The sequence below is a fragment of the Halichoeres trimaculatus genome, unplaced genomic scaffold, assembly GCF_033239565.1.
Source record: "Halichoeres trimaculatus isolate MK-OKI-2021-1 unplaced genomic scaffold, fHalTri1.1 fHalTri1_scaffold_2, whole genome shotgun sequence".
NCBI lineage: Eukaryota > Metazoa > Chordata > Actinopteri > Labriformes > Labridae > Halichoeres > Halichoeres trimaculatus.
Window position 1 is genome coordinate 10,486,366 of NW_027437180.1, and position 15,308 is coordinate 10,501,673.

A 15,308-nucleotide genomic window follows, 5' to 3' on the forward strand; every position below is an offset into this window, starting at 1 on the left:
TATAAAAAAGACTGAGGCTGGTGCAAGATGAGGAATGAAGGAGGGATACTTTACTCTCAGTCACAATGAATAAAACAGATGGAGCTAGTTAGGCCTGTCATGATAATCAATAAATCAATTAACTGAACGATAAATAAAAACGTCCTCGGTACGTTTGCCAGCCTCGATAAACTGACACATGCATGCATGTTTGTTTTCCTCCTCTCTTTCAACCAAAGAGGCTGAATGAGAAGATGGCTCACTACGTCTATCTTTCCTAACATCGGGGTGCATAGATTCTGTAGTTGATTTAGCGGATTTATAGCGGAGTGAGCATCTGTCAAAAACGCGATCTTCGGGGTGCAGTTTGAGCTCCTCGCACGTACACACGGAGAGAGCTGAAGCGAGCGTACCTGACGGGTAAAGCAGTGTTCACACAGGACGCGCCGCGCACAGCAGTTTCGGATCGGCGCCGGGGTTAACCGATGCAACTGTTCACACAGCTTGTGCTCTGGAGCGCCTCCTCTCCGCTTCTTTCTATTTTTTCTGTGAGCCGCGCACGCTGCAAGCGCGCAGACGGACACGTCCGATCACTGCCGAGCTGAGTCGATGACTGATCAGCACGTCAGAGCGCAGCAGAAAACGCTTCATGTGTGAACAGCCAAGCGCCATGCCCGCGGCGCGTCCTGTGTGAACTAGACATAAGGAGGAAACACACGCTAATATGAGTGATGGCACGAAAGATACAGTTCTTAAGCCGCCTGCCACAGTCCCAGTGTGGGAGTATTTTGTTTTTTATCAGAATGAACAAAGTGTGACCTCATGAACACCAACGAGCTGATATGTCGCATTTGTTTGAAAATAGTGGCGACAAAGAAGAAGAAGGCAGCGGAGCCTTGTTCTTTGACAATCCGCTCTTACTGAGGCTTTTGGTCTGCAAAGTAAATAGAAATAAAAGCGCCAAATGGTGGACGCTCAAAGACAGATACATTGCCAAAGAAATGCAGCCCTTCAATACGGTTGAAAGCCAGAAATGTTAAAAATGTTTGACAGACGGTACGGATTGACTGGGAAAAAGTACATGTTACGAAAAATTCAGGAACTGTATGAACTCCCTTTTATTTAGGCTAGATTTTTATTTTTTTTATTTTTATTTTTTTTTGGAGTTTTGTTTTTTCTTTAGAGACAGGGTCTATGTTTTATTGTTTTTGATTAGTATTCATTATTTTCATTTTCATTGTATTTTTTTCTCTTTCTTGTTTGCTAAATTGATTATAGTTTTTGTTTAATTTGTTTTATTTAAAAGATCCTGACCTTTTAATAACAGTTAAATACTTAATAGATTAAAGTTTTCTTGCTTTTGATATGATTCACTTTATTATCCCATTACATCAATGAAAATGGAAAAAAAAAATCAAAATAATATTGACAATAGTATTGTTTTTTTTTTTAGGAAAATTACTGTCTAGCAAAATTTGTTATCGTGACAGGCCTAGAGCTAGTACTCACATTGTATTCATGAGGTAATTGAGAAGAATTGGATCGATTGGTATCAAAATAATCAGATCAAGCCCCCTCATTACATAGACCCCTACATGACAATGGAGTGCGAGCAGGCTCTCCATTCATGACATAAATTTTGTGACTCACTCTACTCCCACATTTCCTATCTCTCTGTCTGTCCTATCTAGTGAAGACCAAAAGCCAAAATAATATTTAAAAAACAATATTCAGCTGATTAAAAGCTAAGAGTGTTGTAAAAATGATGAATTTAAGAAAAGCTAAATACCATTTATACTGCTGTATACCGGGCCTCTATACATGATGATTTCACAAAGAGATGAAGGAATAACCAAATTGGTTGCCATCTTCAGCCCTAAATTCTAGATAATCCAAAAAGAACAAAAAAAGATTAGTTCATCTTTTTTTTTTAAACAGAGCACATACATTTAAAAAACCTAAATAAAATTTACTCGAAAAATTTTAGAAGCTTCATCTCTGCCCAGGTGTCTATGCCGGTGATGCCGGATAGATCTTCTCCATCTCCAATGAGGACACTCTTCAGGGTCTTCAACTGCATCTGGGATTGAAGTCATTTTTCTCACAGGCAAAAGATTGAATATCTGAAAAGACAGAAACAGTAACAGCTGTGATGAAAGAAAAGTTACTGTCTGTTTGTCTGTGTGACGTCATGGTCAAACTGGGACTCAAGCAAGCACCCTGGATGTCAAATACGGTTAAAAAGCATCTGAAGTTGATCCCAGCGCTGACCTTTTCTTCATTCAGAGTTTTCCCCGACTCCTTGATGAGGACGCTCTGGTCAACAGCGCTCAGACCACACAGAGAGTGAGGATTGGCGGTCACCTGCAGGGTGTTTTCCTCACCTGGGACAGCTGAGGATGGAGAAAACTCCAGGGACACCTGACGCAAAAACAAATCAACTTCAGTATGATACGACTGTGTATTGCACCTCTACTCTTGTGTTGTTTGAGACTGTTGTCCACTGACACACTGACCTTGTTACTGAAGCATTTCTCAGTTGTGAAGTCAGCACTGTGTGCTATCACCGTCTCACTGGGGAGGACGGCGTAAGCCACCACCTGGACTTCTGGGGCGATCTCTGGAGATACTCTCAGCTTAAAGGACACCTGGCCCTCAGTCACTGAAACAGAAAACCATCATATACATCATTTATAATAAAACCTAATCACAATTTGAAGACCAGCTAAAAAATAGCACAAATATACATTTTAAACTGTTGGGTCTTAATAAGGTTCTAAGTAGAGCTTCATAATGCAAAAAGAATGTGAGGGACACAATTAAATAAAGAGCTAAAAAAAAAAAAAAAAGAATTTTCTAGCTAACAACAATTAAACTAAAAAAATAGTCTGTTCGTCAGCAAATCAAAAGTTTCAGACCACAGCTAAAAAAAAAACCTAAAATAGAAACAAAAGTTTGAAAAATGGACTCAGCAATCAGGATCTGGCTATGGCTAGTGTGAACGTTGCTCAAAGTTTTGAAGATGTCTTTGTGGGGGATCATCCTCTGTCTGGACCTGATGTCTATTTCTGTAAACGTCCCTCTCCATCCATCCACAAATGTTGTCAGAGTGATTTAGATCAGGGGAACATCAGGATGGTCCAAAGAGTGAGCTGATTCCTCTGGAAGAAGTCCTTTGTCAGGCGCCCATTGTGACCTGCAGTGTTGTCCTGTTGAAAAACCCAGTCATTCCCACACAGACCAGGGCCTCAGTCTTGAAGGAGGCCCCCTGCAACATCTCCACAGAGCCAGCCGCCGTTTGACGCCCTGACCAACCTGAAGCTCCATTGGTCCATTGAAGGAAAAAGACCCAGATCACGATGGGGCCATATCGTGCCAGTAGTGCTGGAAGCCATCTGGACCATCAGGGTTAAATTTTTTCTCAGAGAATCAAACTTTCTTTCACCTTTCAATGTCCCATGTTTGCTTCTCTCAGGGACAATTGTGTGGCGTTGAAGGAGACGAGGCCTTTGAAGAAGTTTTCTGTTCTTGAAGCTCTTCTCTCTCAGATGTTGTCTGATGGTTATTGGGCTGCAGTCGACTCCAAGATCGGCCTTTATTTGGGTCGAGGACACCCAAGCAGATCCTCCAACTCAGCGCCAATGAAATTTTTGGGGTCTACCACTTGACTTTTTTGTCCCATAACCCTCAGAATCTTTAAAGAAATGTCTGTCTTTGTGCGTCCAACCTTAGCACAGATGGTGTGTTGCCTGGGGCCTTGCTTGAGCAGATCAACAACCTAAGATTTTGGTTTTTAGTGGCTGTAGTCCTAAATTTTAATTGATAATGAGCAGCCTTTTTCAAATTAAATTGCTTTCATGTCACTACTATTTCTTCTTTTCACATTTAAAAATCTGTTTAGAACTTCTTTTTCTTAAGATGAAACTGTGCAAAATGTGTATTTGTGAAAATGTCCAACTGGTCTCGGAATTTTGATCAGGTTTTCTGTATACACAACCTCCAATTAAAACAGTGTTTTTGTTCTGTTTTGTTTTGTTTTTTGTATTTTTTTGTTCCTGCTGATACTTATTTGACCTTTTCTTGTCAGTCAAAGTACAAAGACTGTTGGATTTGTCTTTAATTGCTTTAAACAAAAGTTCATGATGTTGGCTTAGTGAAAAACCTCAGTTCACTCAGAAGAGAATTTATATTTGATCCTTCCCATTTAGTTGGATTCCTGAATCCATAACTAAAGCCTGTATCTTCTTACCAGGTATATTCTGGACTTCAATCTGTTTGAATCCTTGCATCACAATGGCTCCTCTAGATAAGACCTGCAGAGTTGAAAAGACAAAGAGAATAAAATAAACCACTGTGACACCTCAATATCTCCATCAGAAGAAGAGAGACGAGAAGAGAAACAAGTCCAGCATTATTATTTATTTTTATTAATTAACTTATCTATAGGTTTATATTATTATTATTATTATTATTATTATTATTATTATTATTATTATTATTATTATTATTATTATTATTATTATTATTATTATTTGTTTGAAATACATTGCATCAAGAATAACTTACTCACCAGATACATGAGGTCTGCAGTGCCTACAAAAGATTCCCCGACTACAAAATACTTGATGTGGATGTCTTCCTCTGTATCGCAGGCAAGTTGTTTGTCCTTCTTCTGCACCTCCAGGGTGCTGAGTGTTTCAGCATCTGGAGTAACAGGTTTGACCAACGACACTGTGTGCTGCCCAGTTTGATAAATCGGAGTCAGGTGCTGTGTCAGCCGAAACTGTAAGAGCCGAAACTGGGATTTGCTGCTTGCCTAGATTAGGAAGTAACAAATGCAGATGTTGGTTTATGTCTGTCGTACTAGAATTACGTTTTAAAAAGACGTTTGAGTTTTTATGAAGTGAGATTGTATGATTGGTAGAATCCATTAAGAGGGCCTGGTCATTTGTTTGATCAGAGCAAATCAACTATGAGGAGCAAGCACGCAATGACTTCATGTGAACACTAGACAAAGAAGAAAATACATCAAGAAATAACTACAACAGAAGGAAACAAGAGCCTCAATTATTGTGAAATACAGTCGTAAGAAAAAGTATGTGGCCCTTTGAAATGAGCTGGGTTTCTGCATAAATGGGTCAAAAAATGTTTTGATCTTCATCTAAGTCACAACATCAACAACAAACTGATACCACACAAACAATCATTTGTTGTTATGATCTTGTTGAAGACACCATGTCAGCATTCACAGTGCAGGGTGGGAAAAAGTATATAAATATTTGGATTTTACAGGCCAACTCTCCTTTGGCTGCAAAACCCTCAACCAGATGTTTCCTGAAGTTGTAGATCAGACCTGCAGAACAGTCAGGATTAATTCTGGACCATTCTTCCTTAAAAAAAAAGAAACTGTTTTAGTTCAGCAGGATTCTCAGGATGTCTAGTGTGAGTCTCTGTTTTGGGACCATGTCACAAAATTTCAATCAGGGTGAGATCAGGACTCTGTTTTCTTTGGTTGACACTGAACTCTGTTGTTGATTTATTTTGGTGCTTTGGGTCATTGTCCTGCTGGATCGAGAGGCACCCATCTGCAGGGACTGAGCGTCGCCATATCGTCAACACATAGAGGAAAAAGGCAAACCGGAAGTTGGTCTTCTTAGTGTTTTTTTTTTTTTTTTTTTTTTTTTTTTTTTCGATATAAGTACCCCACAGTACTGAAGATTCTTTTGTTTTTGGAGTGTTTTTTTTTTTTTTTTTTTTTCCTTTCTTTAGTATTACCAAAGTACCATTAACGATAAACACAGAGTTGCAGCCAGGGGCTAAGATACAGCAATCATCCAACAAAGATGCACAAAAATATACACATAACAACACAAGAAAAAGAAAAGTTAAAATATTCTTCGTGTTCTTTTTGACTATTTTGGCGCTACGGTGCTCTCATTAAACTGAATGTCGAGATTTTATTCGGGGTTCCATAACAAAATGTGTTTTTATTTTCCCGTTTATGGTTAACGGAAGTCAGACTAGCGCTATACCCCAGGTTGTGTTTCTTAACCATTTTTTGTTGTATTTTTGGTTTAAATTTTTGTTTTCTGTTTTGTTTCTTCCATGAATTACCATTTCATTTGAAACGTGCATAATACATGTCATGTTATGTTTTTTCAACTTGGAATTTCAGTTGCTTTTTTTTTTTATTACTTATGACAAAGAAATCATCTTTAATGTGTCCTGGTCATCCTCTCACAACTTTTACAGAACAAAGGCGAAAATTAAAAATGAAACTGTCTTCACCTCGGTAAAAACAATTGTCTACGTGATGCAGGATACCTCAGGTTGAATTTATCATTTCAGTGAGTGACAAAAAAAACAACTTCCGGTTTGTCTTTTCCGCTATGTGTTGACGATATGGCGACGCTCTGTCCCTGCAGATGGGTGCTCTTGTCTGGATCACCCATCCTTTGTTGAGCTTCAGTTGGTGGACAAGTGGCTATCAGTTCTTCTGCTAAACATCTTGATAAACTTGGGAATTCATTTTTCCAATCTGTCCAGCTACCTGTGCCTTTTTTTAATCTCCATACATAGTGTTGTTGGATCCTTTATATCAACTCAAATTGGGTTTCAACTATCTGCAGAATATTTTGCCAGTAGTGCCGTGGAACGACCAGGTGTTCTTTTGCAAACTTCAAACTTGCAGCAATGTTTTTTTTTTGGGGGGGGGTTTATTTTTGACAGCAGTGGCATCCTCTGTGGTGTCCTCCCGTGAACTCCATGAACTTGTGTTATACGTATTGTAGATTCAGATATGTTAGCATGTGCCACAGATCTCTTTATGGTTCTTCTTTCATCCCACTGAACACTGCGATCTACTCTTGCAGTCATCTGAACAGGACTTGGAAGGAGAGTAGCAAACAGCTTGTCTTACTGTGAACTGACAGGCATCACTGCCTTCTCAGGTACTTTTTATAAACCAGCTTTATGCACATCAACAATTCTTAATCCTAACTGTTCTAAGAGCACATTTTATGGCCAATCAACACAGAAATCTAACTTAGTTCAAAGAGTTCACATACTTTTTCTTGTAACTGCTGTAACATAAGTCAGGCTGGGACCTGGTTTCGCAGCTCTGACCTGGTCTTAAACTTTAACACCTCTTTGATTCACACAGTTGAGAACAGCACAAAAATGATGTTTTTACACTAAGACTTACATGTACATCTTCACCTTTGCGAACATGTACTGTGTAATGACAATCATTGATAATGTGTGCGTGAAAACTGCTGTCTTTCCATTGTAACATCTTGATTTTTATTTTATTGGGTTCATAAAGAGGAAAACCTATCATGTTTAGTCTTGATGTGAAGCTTGAATCATAAGAAATGTGATTTTGACTATTACATGTGGGAATCTCTTTACAGTTTAAAGTTATAATTAGTTAGTGATCTCTGGGACAATCTGATCCACGTGCAGAAAGATGAGACATTGAGGGGCGTCAGCCTAAAGTGATCTCACTGACTCGGCGGGAAAAGCTGAGTAAAACTCCACTCCAGGACAAGAACAGTGGCTCTCTTCCTTCCTCCTTCTACATGAAGGCTCTCTCCCTTCATCCTTTTACACGAAGGCTCTTCCTCCTTCCTTCATCCAGAAGGATCTTTCTCCTTAACCTTCACACGTCTTCATCTGACACCGCATCTTCTAGCTCCAAACTCATTACTGGCTCCAGACTCTACAGGCTGAGATGCAAGTCACCTCAGCCCAACTGCATCCAGTCATCTATCTGTGCCTGGGTCTCTCCCTGAGACACCCAGCTGATCGACGGGATTCCCCCTCATGCGCTGACGTCAGGAGACGAGCGCTGCTCACTGCTTTCCCTGCGTGAGTCAACTTTGAAACTCTGCCAAAATTTCAACCCGATGCCGGCATCGTCGCTGCTGTTCCAGCCGCTACTGCCACTGTTAGAATCGACTCTACGGACTCAACTCATCGGACATCACCTCTGTGATCCTCAGATGACCTGCAGCAGGCCTCCAGCCTCTCCATCACCCCTCAACGGACATCCACAGACATCTGCAGCGGGACCCAGCCATGGCTGTCGCCGCTTCAGCTCTCACCCCTCGGCCTCAAAACTTTTGTAAGACTTGGTAATTAATAATTTTATGAATTATTAAATCACAAATTCTTACAGTAAACCTTTCTAGCGTTTCCCTGTTTTCTCCATAACTGGGTGGTGCCCCGACTTATATTTTAACTCACATATTGTAAGTGTAGATGTCTTTTGAAAGTTATACTTACTTAAGTATTACTTACTTAATAATTAATTAGTCATTATTTGACACCGATTCACGGTACACTGCGCAAGTGTTTTATTAAGTAACAGGTTTATCTAGTGTGAGCACACTTTGCAGAGGCTTTTGGTCTTAAAGATGGTGTGAGGAGGATCTGTTTTAATTGGACTGCCTCGCCACCCTCTGGCCCGGAGTCTCCGCACACTGTCATTAATGACTTTAAGCCAGGCATCTGTTTCTCTTGGAAGTAAATTGAAAAACAAATTTTCTTTGTTCAAGATAACTTTTCCCAGGACACAACACACTGATATGTAGCGCTACGGTTTGACATGTTACATTAAGCACACATTGTAGCAGCCGGCTATATGAAGCGCTATTGGCAGCCCAGTGCTCTAAGACGTGTCTATAATGTGTGACATTGGTAAATCCTGGTTATGTCCTGCCAGTCATCTACCAATCAGAGCTAATGTAACCTCACTCTTCATTTTATTGATAGACTCAAGTTTGAACAGACCACTGCAGAATAACTGCTGACTGTGGGTTGGAAAGGACATTAGCAATAACAGCTTAGCTCCTGTGTTTGCTTTTAGCTTGGGCTCTACCTCTCTAGGCTCCAGTGTCCACCATGACTGCAAAATTAATCACAGAAATCGTTTTTAGCAGATATCTCTTCTCACTGCTAGACTTTGTTAGTCGGTGTGGTGTTATCATAGAGACCCAGACGTCCTGCAAATCAATCCGCTTCTGCTTGGGAAGCTCGTAAGTAGCAATTCTAAATAACCTTTAACTTGCGATATTGGCACTGATAATCCCATTTTAAATTGTGGATTACAATCTAGAAGGAAGACTTTTTCAAGTTCACTAAAAAACTCCTCACAGCCCCTTTTATAAGAAATCATTTTCAGAGTTGATGCCATCTTACAGTTATAATTGTACAAACTTGCACACTGCACTTACCTTGAGATGGATGTCTCCATTGAACCCTGCTGTACTAATATTGAAAGTGGCAATGCCCTCATCGTTAGTTGTGAGAACCTGCAGCTGACGAATTGCCCACGTCTCTCCCTCCAACAAGTGCACCGTCATGTTAGCAATGGGTGTGTCGTCACGACGAACTGCTTTTATCTGAGAACAGCACAGAGTTTGAGGACTAGGTTGGGATGTGTAAACGGTCAGAGTAAAAAGTGTTTTGTTTTTTTTTCGCTTACTTTTCCTTCCACAGCTGAGCCCTTCTCGTAAACACTAGGTGTGTCCATAAAGATGAGCTTTCCAACAACATAGGTGATCGCCATCATCTTCTGATTTTGGTGTGAAATACCTGCACAAAAGCTTTTGTGTTAAAACTCTGTGTGGGCCAGAAACGATTAACAAGGTGATGTTATTTCAATGAAATCCATGTTGAATCAGCCTGTAGCCAGATAATAAGAAAGACGATATTTAGTGATGCACATTAAGATGATTTCAGGGTGAGACAGTGTCTTGCTGACCCTGTTGGAGTTCTTCATTGCGCAATCCTTCCTTTACTGTGTAAAGCACATTAGTATTTTTCATGGCTCCATATATGCATATGCTAAGCTAACTGAGACTTGCCTGTGCCTTCCTCTTCCACACTTGCAGTCAGCACCAGAGAGTCATGCATCCCTGTCATAGCAGGGTTTGTAAAAGTGGACATCTCGATGATAAATGTAGCACAGCCTGTGTTATCCATCTGGAAAGTTCAAATAAGATCAATTAAATTCAAGTATAACAGTTATATTAAATTCAGGGATGTTTTGATCTTCCCTACCTGGCACTGCATGGAAAAATATTATATCTACCCACTACAATTTACACATTTTAACAGAGACCCAGTGATAAAAACACAATTTGTTTTCCTCAGTACAACTTTTCCTGAAACACATTTCAGAAGAGATGATTTTACATGAGGGTTGTGGTCTGTTGCACCTCTTGGCTGCAGTGTAAGTGTAAAGTACGCTCACAGTTACAGACCATTGACTGAACCACGTGTCTGTGTTTATGACATTTCTACTCAACGTGCAGAAGCCTCATCTGTCACCAGAAATCACACCCCAAGCTTGACTCCTGATATGAGCCACTTAAATATGTGTTTTAGTCAATTTTCACTCAGGAGCAAAAATTGACCTCAAAATTTAAAAGAAATAATGATTTACATTTATTGTAAACGTGGTCCTGTATTGAAGCGTATTTGGGACAAAATTAAAAAGAAAACATAAAAATGAAAATGCAATCAAGAAATTACATTTTCATTTCCAGGAAAATTTTCATTTTTCATTTTCATTTTCATCTTCAAGACTGCACTTTTTTGTAACATTATTCAAAATAAAGTGAAAAAAAAGTTTACTGTGTAATTTTCAAGAAATGATCCACTGAATACTGGACATATTTCAAATGAAAATGCAAACATGAAAATAGAATAAAGAAACTACATTTACATAATCAATTTCAGCAAGCACAATGTATGAAATAACCCAAATGACAAGGAAAAGACCAATTTCATTTTCATTTTCAAACTCGCCCTCAGACCAATATAAAAATAAAATGGAAATGTGGACCTTTGGTTGTACCTCATCCCCAACAGTAGAAGAAGACAAACACCCCACCCACCCACCGCAGCTGTGCTTGTGAATCAGGCATTTTCATCTGAATTATGTACAGTATTTAGCAGACCATTTTTTGAAAATCAAAATGCAAACCCCCTTTCTCTTTGATTTGAATAATGTCACATAAAGAGCAGTCTTGGAGATGAAAATCAAAATTGGACACTTAGTTTTAATTATGACCCAAACATTGTGCCTTGAAATGAAAATGTATTTCCCGTATTGCATTTTCATTTTTCATTTTTGCATTTCCATTTGATTTTTTTTCCTGAATAAGCTTACATAAATCTGGGGTGACAGAGCTTTCTCTGTCACTGCCCCCACCCTCTGGAATACTTTACCACGTCTATCTGTGACTGTCCCGACCTTTCCACTTCCAAAAAACTCACCAAAACCACTTTTTGAGAAACACTTTTCATGTATGATTGCCTTTAAATGTATTTTTTTGTATTTTTTTATGTTTCATTATTGTTTGATGTTTTTATCCTCTGTAAAGTGTCCTTGAGTGTTTAGAAACCGTACCTGTCGTATCGCCGTGTAGGACAGTGGGGGTGTATCAATGGCATCCCTTGGATTAAAAAAGGGTCCCATTGTGTACCTTGTGCGCTTGGAAGGTCGTTGCAACTCAATTTTTACATTGCCTGCCACAGGCTGTCCATAGGTATACCTACATAGATAAAGAAAACAGTCAATTTATCTCAAAACAATGACATCAGATCAGTTTGACCCTTTGAGGGCGATGGGGTTGTATCAGCTTAAAGTGGGTACATAGAGTTGGGAAAATAAATTGAATGCGTCAACTTTTTTCTCATCACATTTATTTCCAAAGATGAAATTAAAACAAAATTTCTACCAGACATTGCTATTAACTCGTATTGACCACACTAACTGAGACTCATCCAATACTTCATGGAGGAGCCTTTTTTTTGCATTGACAGCTTCCAGAAGCTTCTTGTTTGTTTGAACTAATCGCTCGCATTTCTCAGGTGTGATTTCGGCCCATTCCTCTGCACAGATTGTCTTTAAATCTTGAATATTCTTTGGTGCCCTCTGGTGAACCCTTTTCTTTAGTTCTTTCCACAAATGTTCAATTAGATTTAAGTCAGGTGATTGACTAGGCCATTCTAACAGATTCATTTTCTTTTTTTTAAAACCATTTGAGAGTCAACTTTGCCGTGTGCATTGGATCGTTGTCCTGCTGGAAGGTCCAGCCACGTCTCATCTTCATCATCCTGGTGAATGGCAGCAGATTCATATAAAGAATTTCCCCATACATGGCTCCATTCATTTCTTCGTCAATTAAATGAAGTTTGCCAATACCATGAAATGAAAAACAAACCCATGCCATGATGCTGAGCGTGGGCTGAGCGTCCATAGAGGCCATGGCGGTGGAGTGCGTTGCCTATTGTTTTCTCGTAACAATTGCACTCTTCAGAGAGCTCTTGACCTTTACCCATCATGAGGTGTGACGTATTTAACTGCTTGGTGAAAAAAACAACTTTTTTTATAGGGCCATCAATTTGCTCTAGCTCAGCTGCTATTGGTTTGCACTAATTGGAAGTTCAAGTAATGATTACTGACAGATTCCAGGTGGTATGGTGCATTTCCTTGCCAAAGTATACAGCCTTTCCATGGTGAGTTCAATACTTTTTTTCCTGTGTTATCGTACTTAAATCCACGTAATCATTTTTTTATGGACTTGAATGTCATGATTTCTTTCTATGAGTGGATTATTTGAGTTACGCATTCAATACTTATTTCCTCCACTGTACTGCTAAGATTTACAGATTCATGTTGTCACTGCGCCAACATGAATCTGCTGACACCTCCCCCTGGTGCGCCATCAACTCCCTCTGGCATGCAGTCACACCCATCTCTGCGCAGACGGTCTACCAAATTGTCAAATTGGCAGCGCATGGTGGTGTGCTGCACGAAATTAGCACTGTGCAGGGTGTGCCAGGCTTGCGCCCCCTGTGCTGCGCCCCGAAATTAGAGCCCATAAAGTAACGGAAGTGTTTAGGGACTGATAAACAAAAGAGAAGAAGAGTGACTATTCCTGCATCAAAATAATTATCTGAAATCAGATAATAAGTATATATAACATTAGTTTTTATTATGTTATCATTTGAGGACTTAGCAAGATTTGACTTACTTTGCACATATTTGAGCCTTGAAGTCTTCCTGCCAATAACTAACTTCATCAGGAGTTTCTATTTTCACCTCAAATCTTGGCAAAACTGCAGACAAAATTTGATGTTTTAAAATTTTTGTTGTGTAATAAAAATGAAAAGTTATATAGTAAACTTTAACTCACCGTATTTCTCCACCTTAAAAGTAGATTTAATTTTCCATCCATCAATATGCACAACGATTTTGTAGGTTCCTTCACGAGCCTCAGAGCTCAGTGGATAAGACAGCTGCAGTATTTTGCCATTGGAGCTCTCATTTAACCACTGACCAACCCTGTTATTTGAGGAATCCTGTATTTGAGGGGGAAATGTGAGAGATTGATATTACCTTCCTTCCATTCCAAAGCTCGCCACATTTTGGGCTTTTTTTTTTTTTCAAAAAATATTAGTTGTCTTACCTCAATTTCAATGACATTATACTGTAGGAGAAAAAAGGAAAAACAGAATGTAGCAGGTTTAGGTTTTCAGTGTTTTTATGACGCTTGGTTCTTCATGTTGAATGAAACCCCAAATGCTATTAGGCAAATATTTTGGACAACAGGCACAGACTGCACAGAGGGCACTTCCAGCACAGCCATATTGATCAGGCCAGCCATCACGTGTTTCACAACTTAGCAATGACCATTAGATGATTCCTTATTTGGTCAAATACTCACCCACTGATTGGCAGGTCTGAGCTTGCTGTCTAGTGAGATGACCCTGAAATGCACTGTGAAACAACAAAAAATGATTACGTGCAACTTGCAAATATATCCAGTAAGTTAAATAAAATAAAATAAAATAAAATAATATAAAATAAAATAAAATAAAATAAAATAAAATAAAATAAAAGAGTACAAAAAAATAAAATTGAATTAAAAAAAGAAGAAGAAGATCCTCATGGACCCCAGAAACTGGCATCAAGAAGTTACATCATGAATTGGAAATAAGTTGCAAAAATTCAATCGGAAGGTTTTAGCCAAGCAGGGATAGTTGTTAATAGTACAATGGCAGAAACAATGACATTCAGCGTATTGAAAAAGCTACTTAAAGTCATATTTGGATGAATCTACAAACAAACTAAGAGCTTGGGTTGAGATAGAATTTAGCCCTTAGCAAACATGGAAAAGGACTGGCCTGTGTGTCAGGTCAGCTGTGCCTCAAATTTAGCAAATTTGGATTAAACTCTTTTGCTGAATTATCAAATGGGTGTGTAAAAAAAATGTATATAAAAATAAATAAACTAATCGAACCCAATACTGTTTGTTTTAATAGCATGAAGGAATGTTGAGACTAAAATCTTTTCCACTCCAGGCTGTAAACATGTCTGTAAACATGTGCTTTGGACATTTCACTTAGGCTTCAGTGAGAATTTCTTGGCTTTTTGGGCCAGCCTCGAGTGGACACATGGAAACCACAGTGCTATGCCCAGAATGGTATCATTTCTCAACTCTAGGGATCTGTACATGTGTGTCAGTGTCTATGTCTGCCTCAAACCCTCTCCTTAGCGTGTATGATGTTTTGGTTGTGTTGGGACATTTCTGGGCGGAGAGTCAGCATGGTTACCAATGGTCAACCAATCACAGCGCGCCCAGAACGCAAGTGTTGAATAGTAACTGAAGGAAGCTTTCTGCTAACCAGGTATGTGTCAACTACCCGTGGTTAGCTTGTGCTAACGGGTCAAGTCAGGTGCACGGCTCTCCCACAAAGACACACGACGGTGAGGGTGATTGCTGGACTTGTGAGTGTCATTGTCAGAAGCTGTGGGTGTGCGCTGCTGCTGGTACTGAGCCAAGGAGGAGGAGCCCAATTTGATTTTCTGTTTTACCAACAAGTAACGAAATTAAGGACAATATGCTGTCTTAGTTATGAAAAACGACTTAAGTGAGGACAAATCTATCTAACCTTTTAAATCTAATCTGAAAAACGAAATCTCATCTCTGTTGTCACGGTAGATAAAGTAATAAAAGTTACCTGTTTGTCCTGGGAGGTAGATTGGTTTGTCAGTTTGGACGAATGTGCTGGGTCCATAGATTTTGATCATGACTCTTCTGACGTCTTTTGAGGTAAATGTTTGTCCTCGTACCTCCACCTCCAAGTTCCAAACTTCATTATGCACTAGAGGAGGCTGTGAAAGAATGTGATAATCTAGGTTATCTATTAATCTATTCATTTGTTGCTTCCATGTCAAGACAGTCTTCTTATAAGTTAACAGGTCTTAGTTTTTTTTTTCTGTCTTTACACAAGTTAATTTTGTCAGGTGA

General features: G+C 39.3%; 1 protein-coding gene across 1 annotated transcript in view; it reads right to left on the reverse strand.

The window, feature by feature from the left end:
- LOC141802780 (alpha-2-macroglobulin-like protein 1) overlaps nt 1-15,308 on the reverse strand; it is a 31,708-nt gene that overhangs the window by 14,999 nt on the left and 1,401 nt on the right. The window contains exons 4-18 of the mRNA XM_074686510.1: nt 15,019-15,172; nt 13,722-13,774; nt 13,464-13,484; nt 13,191-13,356; nt 13,029-13,113; nt 11,399-11,543; nt 9,849-9,966; nt 9,467-9,576; nt 9,216-9,383; nt 4,550-4,795; nt 4,229-4,292; nt 2,496-2,641; nt 2,251-2,400; nt 1,953-2,102; nt 1,769-1,862 (exon numbers count right to left, since the gene is read on the reverse strand). Coding sequence (XP_074542611.1) covers nt 1,769-1,862; nt 1,953-2,102; nt 2,251-2,400; nt 2,496-2,641; nt 4,229-4,292; nt 4,550-4,795; nt 9,216-9,383; nt 9,467-9,576; nt 9,849-9,966; nt 11,399-11,543; nt 13,029-13,113; nt 13,191-13,356; nt 13,464-13,484; nt 13,722-13,774; nt 15,019-15,172 — 1,870 coding nt within the window. The remainder of the gene's footprint in view (nt 1-1,768; nt 1,863-1,952; nt 2,103-2,250; nt 2,401-2,495; nt 2,642-4,228; nt 4,293-4,549; nt 4,796-9,215; nt 9,384-9,466; nt 9,577-9,848; nt 9,967-11,398; nt 11,544-13,028; nt 13,114-13,190; nt 13,357-13,463; nt 13,485-13,721; nt 13,775-15,018; nt 15,173-15,308) is intronic.